This window comes from Callithrix jacchus, chromosome 16, assembly GCF_049354715.1.
Source record: "Callithrix jacchus isolate 240 chromosome 16, calJac240_pri, whole genome shotgun sequence".
Lineage (NCBI taxonomy): Eukaryota > Metazoa > Chordata > Mammalia > Primates > Cebidae > Callithrix > Callithrix jacchus.
In genome coordinates, this window is record NC_133517.1 from 96,710,577 (window position 1) to 96,723,771 (window position 13,195).

At 41.2% G+C, this 13,195-nt stretch overlaps 1 protein-coding gene across 2 annotated transcripts in view; it reads right to left on the minus strand.

The window, feature by feature from the left end:
- Positions 1–13,195, minus strand: part of SPAG1 (sperm associated antigen 1) — a 74,545-nt gene that overhangs the window by 7,005 nt on the left and 54,345 nt on the right. For both annotated transcript variants that reach the window (XM_035276618.3, XM_035276619.3), the window contains exons 13-16: positions 11,403–11,555; positions 6,584–6,750; positions 3,312–3,444; positions 768–894 (exon numbers count right to left, since the gene is read on the minus strand). In XM_035276618.3, coding sequence (XP_035132509.3) covers positions 768–894; positions 3,312–3,444; positions 6,584–6,750; positions 11,403–11,555 — 580 coding nt within the window. The remainder of the gene's footprint in view (positions 1–767; positions 895–3,311; positions 3,445–6,583; positions 6,751–11,402; positions 11,556–13,195) is intronic.

Here is a 13,195-nt window from a genome sequence, read left to right on the forward strand (position 1 = left end):
GCTACAAGAGGGTAGGCACGTATCAAAAGGCAATGACCTGCACATTTACAACGTATGAACGTCATTGTATTATACCTTAATAAAGCTGAGTTTTAAAAATTATTTCAGGAAATACCATTTTCCAGTATGTTCTGGTTTTTCCTTGTGATGTTATTTTCTATAAATATGAACATTCATTCATCAGGACTTCCATGCAGAAGAATCTGCATGAAGAAAAGTGTAATTATACAATATCCACTTTCTTTTAAACTAATGGTGTGGTTTTCTTAGAGAAGAATGTCATTCTACAGACTTAAACTGACCATCTGGGCTTAAAGGCCCAGATCGCTATAAGCCTTCAAGTCCCCGATGTGTCTCTCTGAACTTCTGGTGAACCATCCTCCATTCTGATGCCTCCCCCACCCAACCTCCAACTCCTGTCCTTGCTGGAGGGACCAGCGGCATTACCGCTAGCTTTCGGTAATTCAGTACCAAGTCTTCCTGTACCTTAAAATGAACCTACTATAACTAATAATATTCCTCAGAAAACTAGAGAACAAATCATCATTTTTGAGCTGGAAAGAATCTTGGAAGTGATCTAGTTTAACATTATAATTAGGGGTGAAATCTGAGGCCTATATCAAGATTTTAGAACTGGTTAGTACAATACTAGGATTAAATCCCAGGATAACCCCAGTCCCATCCCAAGATCTGGAGATTTATGCATGTGAAAAATATTTGATTTGTTCAGAACTGAAGTTTATGCATCAAAATGAAGATTTCCTCACCTTGAGTCCTTTATGAGCCAGAGCTCGTCTATAGCACGCTTTCACGTTCCCATCATCTAGCTGAAGTGCCTGATCACAGTCCTGCTTTGCCGCTTCAAACTGGCACAGCTTCAAGTAACAGAGAGCTCTGGCATAATGCAACAGAACTCAGTATTATGAAAGGTAAAGATAGGATATCTGTAAGTTTAGACAGCTAAGAAAAATCAGAAAATAGCTCAGTAAGTCTTTTCCTATACCACAGTGGTTTCCATTATAACATTTGATTCAATTATGGCACTTGGGATACAACCGCAAACAAAATACAGTCACAGCCCTCAAGGAGGATGCAGTCAGGTGGAAGAGACAGTATTAAAACAAGAGAACACAATCAAATCTGTGCAAAGAACTTTGGGAACACATGCTGAGAACGATATCAGATTCAGTGGGGCTGAGACAAGGGGCAGAGCAGGCAGGGAAGACTTCCTAGAGGAAGTGACATTTAAGTTGAAATACAGAGTATGAAGTTAAGAATTATCTGATGCAAACAGTGGGTTGAGAGAGTTCAGACAGAGTAGGGGAGAGTGGAGGCCAAGGACACAGGGAGTGTACAGACCTATAGTACAAGAGAATATGGTGTTCTTGAAGAACTAAGAAGAGTTCCGTATGGCTAGAATGCAGGAATGAAGCTGGAAGAGCAGGCAGGGCAGATCATGAAGGGTCTTGTAAGTCATGGCAAGGAGGCTAAGCTTTATAAAATGAGCTTAATGCAAGTCCGATGAAGGGTTTTTTTTTTTTTTTTTTTTGAGACGGAGTTTCGCTCTTGTGACCCAGGCTGGAGTGCAATGGCGCGATCTCGGCTCACCGCAACCTCCGCCTCCTGGGTTCAGGCAATTCTCCTGCCTCAGCCTCCCGAGTAGCTGGGATTACAGGCACGCGCCACCATGCCCAGCTAATTTTTTGTATCTTTAGTAGAGACGGGGTCTCACCATGTTGACCAAGATGGTCTCGATCTCTTGACCTCATGATCCACCCGCCTCGGCCTCCCAAAGTGCTGGGATTACAGGCGTGAGCCACCGTGCCCGGCCTCGATGAAGGGTTTTTAACAGGGGTTGACATGTTTGTCATGTTTTCGGTAGTCCCTCTAGCTACAGCTTGGAGAATGAGACAAGAGGGAACAAAGCTGTGCAAGGACACCATGAGGGTGCTGTGGACATTTAGGAGGGGACAACAGTGGCCCAGAGCAAGGGAATGATGGAATGATGGGGGTGGTGGTGGGGAGACAGAAAGGGTCATGCTGAAGATGGATTTGGGATTTAGAAGGTAGGAGCATCCAAGCTTGCTGTCTAGAAAAGAGAGGTCAGGGATGATGTCCAGCCCTGAGTGCAGAAGAGACAGGGAGCACTTCAGTCTGGAGCTCAGAAGACAAGAGATTTGGGCGACATCATTGTAAGGCAGTATGTGGAGCTGGGGAGAGAATGAAGTGGCCTCCAGAGTAGGGAGGAAGGAAAAGGGACCTAGACCCTCAGAACTAAGAGAATTCCAGGGAAAGCAAAGCCTGCAGAAGGAAAGGGAGAGGATGAGAACCAGGCAATGAACTGCCTGCCTCCTCCTCCTCTGCAGCCAAGAGGAGGACGCTTCACAGGAAACTGAATGGCCAATAGTGCCCGATCCTGCAGAGGCTGAACAGGAGAAGGGCAGGAAAACATCTGTTGGATTTAGTGACATCTTTTGTCTAATATTCTATCACCATATTCTATATAGGTATCTTTTTTGTTTTTTGAGACGAAGTTTCACTCTTGTTACCCAGGCTGGAGTGCAATGGCACAATCTCGGCTAATCACAACCTCTGCCTCCCAGGGTCAAGTGATTCTCCTGCCTCAGCCTCCTGAGTAGCTGGGATTACAGGCATGCACCACCATGCCTGGCAAATTTTGTATTTTTAGTAAAGTAGTGGTTTTTCCATGTTGGTCAGGCTGGTCTCGAACTCCCAACCTCAGGTGATCTGCCCACCTCAGCCTCTCAAAGTACTGGGATTATAGGCATGGGCCATCATGCCCAGCCTATATAGGTATGTTTTACCACATGGTAAAGACGGTATGTGAGCAACAATCTGCCCGTTCCTGCTGCACACTATAAAAGATGCTGGAGCCTTCCTGCAGCACTCCAGAAGGAAAAGGGCAGTCTCCATAAGACACTATTTTGAAAGGCCATTGATTCCTGCTCCTCCCACGCTGGACAATGCCCAGACCCAGCTAACTGCAGTGAGGCCGGCTGGTCAGGAAATGCCGAATCAGAGCCGCACAAGCCAAAGCAGCCACAGTCGCCTTTGGGAACCTGGTAGCACAGACTACGTCAGACCTCTCATCCCACCCACACCTCAGGCTTCCAGTCTCTCTACAACTCCCATGGCCTCACCTCTTTCAGAAATACTTGGTTAGGACAGCTTGCTATGGAAATTCCTAGAACCATCACAAAAAACTTTGGCAATTACTTAATATTCTTTAAAATATTTTTAATAATCAAAACTATTAACATAATAAATATATAAAGTTACAAAGAACTTGCCTGTTTGTATATATGGCACATTCCTTATTGTAAATTTTTAAGCATTCGCTGTATTTAGTGAGGGCGTCTTCATAGTTTTTGTCATTTACACATTGATTTGCTTCTTCTTTAAGGGCTTTAAATGTTTTTTCATCTATAGGACAAAAAAACAAAAAAGGAAGTATTTGTACAAGCACCTCTACAAAATCTTAAGTGCAGTTATAAGTATATCTTCTATTGCAAATTAATTCGATCACATAGCATGCAGAGCTAAAATCTAAACGGAATAAAATTTTGTAGACAATTAAAATGACAAATAGGCTATAGGTAAAAATAATTATATAATTATGGTACTATTATTTTCTAACTAGAAAATACGACACAAGTAATAATTCTGTCATTTGGTCCATATTGGCATACCTTTTCTCTACTGGGATTCTAGAGACAGTAACAGAGGCCAGAACCGCCTTAGAGATGGTAGAATTAAGCAAACAGTGCTACCAGGGCTCAGGTGACTATATGACAAGAGGCAGAGTCTCCAAGAAGGCTGCACATGTGAATTTGCAACCCTCACAGTGTTTTCTGTCATCTCGATCTATGCTGCCTCATGCAGCGCTTTTACAGTGGTACAGGAGCACTCCATATCTTTGGTTAAGCTTGGATGCAAGAGAATCAGTCAATAAAATGGGATACAAATATCTACAGTGTTCTGCTCGGCAACTATTTTGTGAATAGTGAACATTCCTCTTAAAGCCTGAAGTGGACATCTATCCAGCACCCCAAATTTCCTTGGGAAATCACATCTCTTCCATTCTCTGCTCCTTTGGTTTAAGTGAAGCAAACCTTACTCCAGCCCTAACCTTTGAGATAATCATTTGATTAATCAGCACATCATGGTCCAATGGCCACGATAATCCAATTGGTCAAGGATGGGTCTATGAGAGCTGATCAAATGTTCTTGAAAGATTCTTATAAAGTAATTCTTGCTCTTTCCTGTGGGATTTAAGGCTCAAAGGAGGGGCAATTTTGCCATCCTGTGGATGGCAAATAAAACAGGATGGTGTGAGAATGGAGCCAACAGAGAAATGAAGAGGCCAAGATGGAGAGCTGGAGTCTCTGAGTCCTGAATCCAGCCATCCCTGCAGCTACTCCACCTGTGGACTTGTCCATAATAAGTGGCCATAAACAGCTTTTTGCTCACTTGAGGCATTTCAAGTTGGGCTCTCTGTTATCTGCAATCAGAATCTGAACTGTTCATTACCAGAATTATAGACTATCCCCATTATTTTGCAGTGAACATGGCTGACACCCTGCTCAGAATCTATTTCTGGGACCTCAATATTCATTCAGCTATCACCCCTCTCAATTCAGACCACGTGTTCAGGGGAGGCTGACCTCACTGATCAGAACCCCAGGTCTAAGCCAATCTGCATAGGGCATTTCCTCATCGAAGAGACTGACTCAGGGATGGGCACATGGCCGAACTCAGTTGAACAGAATAACAGAATTAAAAGTCTGGGCTTTGGGGCAATGCACTTCTTCATTCTTAAATTAATGTCACCAAAAGCAATGGTTTCTCTCTGTCTCTGGACACTGATGCAGATGTAAAGCCTAAAACTGCTACAGTTCTATTGTTTCCTGCTACAGCCTAGGCCTTGATGAGCTGTGCTTGATTTACAACCTGTCTAGGCATTTTCAGTGACATGAGCCAAGACTATCCCTTATACTTTACATCAACAGATTTTCTGTTACTTACAACCAAAGTTTTCAAACATACACAAAATATTAAAATTTAAAGTTTGAAACCTAGGTAGTAAGTTTATCCTATGGAATAATTTGATATGTAATAAAAATCCATAAATTAAAATTTAAAATATACCTTTAAATTTTGCAATCTTAAAATCTTCTGATAAATTTATAATTATTATTATTATTATTATTTTGAGACAGGGTCTGGCTCTGTTGCCCAGGCTAGAGTGCAATGGCATGGTCTTGGCTCACTGCAACCTCTGCCTCCTGAGCTTAAGCCATCCTCTCACTTCAGCCTCCCAAGTAGCTGGGACCATGCCTAGTTAATTTTTGTATTTTTAGTAGAGATGGGTTTTGCCATGTTGCCCAGGCTAGTCTCAAACTCGAGCTCAGATGATCTGCCTGCCTCAGCCTCCCAAAGTGCTGGGATTACAGGCGTGAGCCACTGCACCCAGCCAATTTTTTTTTTTTTTTGGTAGAGATGGGGCCTTGCTTTATTGCACAGGCTGGTCTTGAACTGTTGACCTTAAGTGATCCTCCTGCCATGGCCTCCCAAGCTACTGGGATTACTTCTAAGAGGCACCATGCCCAGCCCCCTAAATTTATAATATAAACTCAGAATGTAAACAATAATCTTATTTGTCCCTCTGCACAAATTGTATAAAGTATTAGTTACTTTTCATCTTTTATTTCAAATCACAGAATATTTCATGTTTCAAAAGATCTCACACAGGCTAGGCAACTCAAACCTACTAACCCCAGCAGTTTCAGAGGTTGAGGCAGAAGGATTACTTGAGCCCAGGAATTTGAGACTAGCCTGGGCAACATAATGAGATCCCGTCTCTATTAAAAAAAAAAAACAAAAAACTAGCTAGGTATGGTGGCACACACTTGTAGTCCCAGCTACTCAGGATGGAGGATTGCCTGAGCCCAAGAGGTCGAGGCTGCAGTGAGCCAAGGCTGCATCACTGCAACCCAGTCTGGGCAACAGAACAAGATCCTGTTTCAAAAAAAAAACGCTTTTACATGTATACTAGTAGGACACAGGAGGTATGTAGCAATTTCTTACGACCATATAGTATTAAAGAGGGAGAACATAATTCCAGCACTTTGGGAGGCCAAGGCAGGCAGATCATTTGAGGTCAGGAGTTTGAGACCAGCCTGACCAACATGGTGAAACCCTGTCTCTACTTAAAAACAAACAAACAAACAAAAACAACCTGTGAAAATTAGCCAGGTGTGGTGGTACGTGCCTGTAATCCCAGTGACTCAGGAGGCTGAGGCAGGAGAATTGCTTGAACCCAGGAAGCAGAGGCTGCCCGCAGTGAGCCAAGATCACACCACTGCACTTCAGCCTGGGCAACAGAGCAAGACCCTGTCTCAAATAGTAATAATAAAAATTAAAAAATAAAAGATGGAGAACAGGGACTTCATTTAAACCTAGGACTGATTCTAGAATTCATGCTCTTATCTCTGCTTTACTGTGAAAGTACACACACAGCTCAAGGTAACCTTCAGAAGAAGTAAGTGTAGGTGTCCCCCACCTGTGATGGCCTGCTGGTGATGGCTGCTGGAATTTCCTACTTGGTTTGAGATCTTCTCTGTTGCCGGATGCCAAGCTTGCAGTGGCACAAAGGCAGGCACAGCAGGAATGGGTGACAGCTTCTCCCGCCAATTTGGTCCATCTAGCACTATTAAAATTCTTGATAGTCTAAAGAGAAAATGAATTTTCTGTTTATCATTTAGTTTACTTTTTATATTACTGAAGGTCAGATTAAAATTTACAAATGCTATGCAAATGTGTACTTCCTTGTAGAAAACATGCAATCCTGAGCTATTTTCTGTTCACGTAAACTGTTTTCAAAAAGATTTTTACAAGTTGCCATAAATGATGCAACTTAGACTATTTTTAATCAAAACAAAAAAATTAAGACATTTTTAATTTGTTAAAAAATTTTAATATATACATAAAATTTTATTTTTGAGGAAGTTAAATATATAAATAAAACGAAAATTTAGGAGGCCTAAAAGAAATGTCTCCTGTAACATTTAATATCATTACTAAATTGATAATGTATTACGCTTGAGAATGATCAGAAGTATTTTAGAATTTCTATGCCCAAACTGTACATTATGATAACCACATTACCAACCACTGCGGTTGGCAACAGATGTACAAGACTGGCTGCCAACACTGCTAAGGGCTCGCTGTCATGTGAAGAATGCTTTTTCTCAAAACATTTACATGTGGTTAAGATACTCTTCCTTGCTCTGTATTTTTTTCATCTCTACAATTATCAGTTTATTCTTTTGTTCATTTGTTTGTGTTGTTTTTGAGATGGAGTCTCACTCTGTCACCCAGGCTGGAGTGCAGTGAGGCGATCTCGGCTTACTGCAACCTCTGCCTCCTGGGTTCAAGTGATTCTCCTGCCTCAGCCTCCCAAGTAGCTGGGATTACAGGCATGCACCACCATGCCTGGCTATTTTTCATATTTTTTGTAGAGACAAGGTTTTGCCATGTTGGCCAGGCTGATCTCGAACTTCTAACCTCAGATGATCTCAGCCTCCCAAAGTGCTGAGATTGCAGGCATGAGCCACCGCACCTGGTCCCATTTATTTATTCTCTTTTCATACGAATAAAGATGAAAAAATAAGACACTAGGTTCTACCACAAGGACTTCTTTATTAATGACATTTACTTACGGCCATATGAAATTTAGACTGATAGCCTCAGTGATCACTTTTTCATTATTTTAAACACACAAAATGTCATAGATTTAAAAATAAAATTAAAAATTATGTCTTTTGAACAAATCTGGGTAAAAAGAACTGCTTCCTAAGACTGAAATGGCTTACTGGCAATTAGTAGAGTAAATTCAAGTTAGTTAACTCTAGTCTCTCATACTTTTTGTGTGAAGAACTTTTGTATTTATAAATAGACAAATGTAATACATATACTTTCCTTATAGTTTCTTAAACTTAAATTTCAATAGTGATCTTTGGTTATAATTGAATCTTATGTTTTAATGTTAAAAAATAAATTAGAAAGTTAATGTATAACCACCCAGAATTGCAGACGAAAAAGAAGTTTCAGAAAAATAGAATTTTCAAGCAAAACTTGTATTACCAGCAGAGAGGAAGGAAGAAGCAGCTGAAAAGAGATGATGTGTTGCCAGGGAATAAATAAGTATATGCAGGGAAAATTAGCATATAAGATTCCTAGAGAGGAAGAGAGGAATATGGTTAATGGAAGACAAAACGAAATAAACACAGACGTTTAAATTAAAAAAAAAAAAAAAAGGTGGCTGCTGCTTAATTTTCCATAATGAATTGGAATAGATGGAAAAGCAAGCATAAATATGGGATTCACAAATAAGGAATAGTGAAAAAATTTAAACAGATATTGTATATAAAAATATACATGGCAAAACCAAAGCCTCCTCCATCAACAAAATATCAACAAGAACGATTCCATTTAAAAGAAAAATGACTGAGTCTTAAAAGTCAATTACTTAAAAGTCAATGAACCTTCTTGAGTACATATAACAAATATAATACAGTCTTCAAAAAGTTAAGCATAGAATTACCCAACAATTCCACTCCTAGGCATATACCAAAAGGAACTGAGAGCAAGTATGCAAACAGAGACTTGTCCATGAATGTTCACAGCAGCACTGTTCACAACAGCCAAAAGGTGGAAATGACCCAATGTCCATCAACTGGTGAATGGATAAACAAGATGTGATATATACATGCATATAATGGAATGTTAGCCATAAAAAGAAATGAAGTATTGATCCCTGCTGTGCCATGGATGAACCCTGAAAACATTACTCTGAGTGAAAGAAGCAGGACACAAAAGGTCATGTATGATTCCATTTGGATGAAACATCCAGAACAGATAAACTCATGGAGACACAGCACAGATTGGTGGTTGCCAGGGCTGGGGGGAAAGGAGTATGGGGAATGGCTGTTTACGGGTCTAGGGCTTTCTTTTGGGGTGACAGAAATGTTTTGGAAGTAGAAAGTGATGACTGCCCAAGATGGTGCATGTACAAATTGCCACTGCTTTGTATGCCTTAATTTTATGTTCATGAATTCTACCTCAATTTTTTAGAAAAACTGTAACGCAAAAAGGTCAGAAATATGAGTAATCATGGTCTCTCAGACCCATTTCTCCCTTCAGCCACTTAGCCTACTATTAACTACATTTCCTAAAATGCCTTTTCATCAGGCCCTCCTCTCTGCCATACACTTCCAATGCCTCCTCACTTCCTGTTTCATGAGAACCTCTAACACTGAGATCTTAGTTTCTCCAACTCTACCTTGAAAACTACCAAGCTGAGGATGGGGCAAATTAAAAGCAACAAGCAATGCCCAGAAGCACAGGAGTAAACCCTGAGCTCTGTGTTTGAGAATGCACTCAGTTTTATCGAGGATGTCTACCATCAGAGGCACTGCAGTGACAAAGGTGAAAAACACAATTTCTGACCTCAGGGAACAACCACTAGAGCCACAGGAAAATAATTCTACAGAGAAAGACACTGAGTGTAAGAACATTATGGAAGTTGGGTAATAAACGAGGGCCCAGTGTTATGGGGGCACCGAGAAAGGGAACTTAAGGTGCACCTGTGGGGTAGGGAGACTGTGGATCAGGGAAAGTCGTTTCCTAGAGGAGGCAAGTCCTTTCCTGATGGATGAGAAGGAATTCACAGACAATAAGAGGAAAGGGCCTGTGGGCACATAAAAGGAAGCAGCAGATGGCCTGCCATGGGTGGTGGCCAGGTGAGGCTGCCTGGTCAAGGCCAAGGAGGCTCAAGGTCAAGGAGGCTGTGAGTGTCTGAGGTTCAGTCTCATCTCACCCCATCACAGATATTGGATGTATGTCCTTTTCTTCTAGGCAGGCTGGGATCAGACAGGTTCCCTGTGACCACCAAGAGAACAGTTGTCAGCTCTGCCTATATATCTTTCCAGCACGGCTAGAACCACATGGGAAGGTAAGGTCTGATTTTAAAACTTACCTTGAATTACCATTCTCATTCCAACAATTTTGTTTAAGGTCTCCTCACGTTCTGTCAGGGTCCTTCAAAGCCCCCCTTAAGTGTTCTCTCTGGAACAAGTGCAGCCCATACAGACAAAGCTGGCGTGGCCTCTCTGTGATCTCCTTCCCCCAGCCTGGGGATAAACTGCTGTACAGTTTCTCCCCAGCTATATTCTAGTAGTTTGCTTAAATATAGAGACCATGTCGTTTTTTCCCCCCTTTTTTTTTCTTTTTTGAAGGGAGCTGGGTGGGGTCCACTAGACCAGTACAGGGCACAGTGTAACATATAAGTATTTCAGAAATTACACTTTAAGCAAATGGGATCAGGAACTATTATACATAAATAGAAATGTTATCCAACTAGCAATTTTCACATTTCACCAGAAAACAATTGATGAAGTCTGGAACCTTCCCATTCTCATGCTGGGGGTAAATAGGTCATACTATAAATTAGATCCAAATTCTTTGCTATTTTACCATTATAAATTACTACTCATCCTAGGTGAGTGTCTATTTACAAGGGCATATAACGGAAATATCTAGCAGGGTCATGAAGACATCGTTCTCCTAAGGAGAAGCAACAGATATGTTTCCACTGACAGACATGGTGCCAGTGAACACCTGCAAATCCTGTGGGAGCAGATGATTCAACACAGCAGTTTTCACTACATTTTTGGGATCTTCTTCTGTAGCTAGTACTGATTTATTTTATTTATTTATTTTTTGGGGGGGATGGAATCTTGCTCTGTCACCCAGGCTGGAGTGTAGTGGTGTGTTCTCGGCTCACTGCAATCTCTGCAGGCCTGGTTCAAGCAATTCTCCTGACTCAGCCTCCTGAGAAGCTGTGATTACAGGTGCCTATCACCACACACAGCTAATTTTTGTATATTTTTAGTTGAGATGGGCTTTTGCCATGTTGGCCAGGCTGGTCTTGAACTCCTGACCTCAAGTGATCCACCCTCCTCAGCCTCCCAAAGTGCTAGGATTACAGGCATCAGCCAGCACACCAGCTACCAGTGCTGATTTATGACATCAATGCAAACACCTTCTCATCACCTCATATTCTTAAGCAGCACATGAGTTATATCCTGTGTTACCAAGACAAAAAGAAGAATATTCATTGAACAGTAATAAATGGAACATAAAACAAATACAAAGGTGTTAAGGGAGAGAACCATTTGATTTAATGGAGTAAAAGAAGGCAATCATTCAGGTGCTGGAAGTAACTGAGAACACATCTATACTGCTACATGTTCTTGCAGGTGGGGGAGGGACAAATGAATAAAACAACCAGATTTTAGATAGCTGCCTAGATTAACTACCTGTTAACACTGTCATTTGCTAGCTGGAGTCCACAGTCTATTTGCAACACTGTTTTATAATCCACATAAGCCTTCCCGTACTGCTCCAGAGTTTCATAGGCCATTGCCCGCCGCAGAAGAGGTTTCATTGAGAATGGATGAAGTTCCAGAGCCCTAAAGAAGACAAAAATATTACGTACCATTTGTTTTGACAAATGCTCTTTAGTTTATACTTCACTGAATAGATACTGCAGTACTGAACTCATGACTTGGGAACCAGGCAACATGCCAGGAAGGCAAACGCAGAGTAACAGAGCAATCAAACTTGTGTTCCTTTCTTTTAAGCCAGTATCAAAGCACTTGCATTGACTCTTTCTCACTGAGCCGTGAGCTCCCTGGCAGCGTTCCCTGGCCTCCCCAGTGCCCTAACAGAGCAGCATGACTGGAGGCACAGAGCAGGGTTTCAACAGATTCTTGCCGTTGACAGATTAAAAAGAAAATTCTTATTTGCAACTATGTATTTAATAATAAAGTACAGAACCATAAAAGTTGCATCCCATTTTGAAAACTGGCACTCTAAAACTTACTACAGTTTATGATTCACTTGTTGCAAAAGGGTCTCTAAAACAGACCAAAAGGGGATCAAGGAACTAAACATACAATGATTCCTTCTACATCATGAATTTTCATCTTGCACGTTTTAGTCTATGAAGTGTTTCCAATATCACTAAAGATGTATCTCATGGTTGTGTTTTTTGGTTTTGTTTGAAGTAAGTGTTTAAAGCTACTTCAGTATTTAACGTACCTCATTATATTCTCAAGTAAAACAATAAAAAACTGTACATATAATCCTCGATTTACAATATGGTTATGTCCCAATAATCCCAGTGTAAACTGAAAGTATGTTAAGTCCAAAGTCAGCCCAGAATCTTTGGTTAAAGAATCACCAATGCTTAAAGACTAAAACCTTGTGGTTGTGTATCCCTTTCAAACCATGGTAAAATAAAAAATTAAAAAAAAAAAAAAAACAGAAGTTAACCACTGTAGTTAAGGACCATCTGTATTTATGAATGAACACTATAGTACTCTTGGTTTTAACAAAATCAACAGAAGCTGCAAAGAAGTCCTCCATGCAGAGATCCTGTGAAGACCCTCCTTTCTATATAACCTACTAACCAGCATCTGCACCAGACTGTCCACATTGAAGATTGTGGATTTATTCTTTCAACTCATGCTATAAGCAGTTAATATATCAAATATTTAACTTTCTGGGAGACCATGAGCGAGGGCCGCTTTCTTTAGCCTTTTTTTTCCCCCCAATAGTCTTAGAAATCTGCTACCTATTCCTATTGACAATGATTTGGCAATGAGGAAACACTGACAGAGTATCTGCTATGGGCTAGTCACTGCAGATTTCCCCATCTAATCTCACAACAAACCTGTAAGGTAAATATTAGTATGTTCATTATGTGGATGAAGAAACAGACATGAGGAGTAATGGGCCCCAGGTCAGTTCTTTCGAATATGAGCTTTGTGAAGGCCAAGGGCATTGCCTGTCCTGAGCAACACTATATTCCCAGTCCTAGATCAATGTCTGGGTCATGAGAGGCACTTGGCAAACTTCTCTGTGAACCCTCAGAGCCTACACTCTGCCTACCGCAACCCACACAGAAACAGTGCAAATGAAGGAACTCTGAGTCATCTGCCACTAAGACCACTCCCACATCATACAGATACTCAGCTGCACTTGTGGGAGCCCTTCCGGCATATCATAGAAACTGTTCTAGAAAAGCTGTCAACCGGGCGCGGTGGCT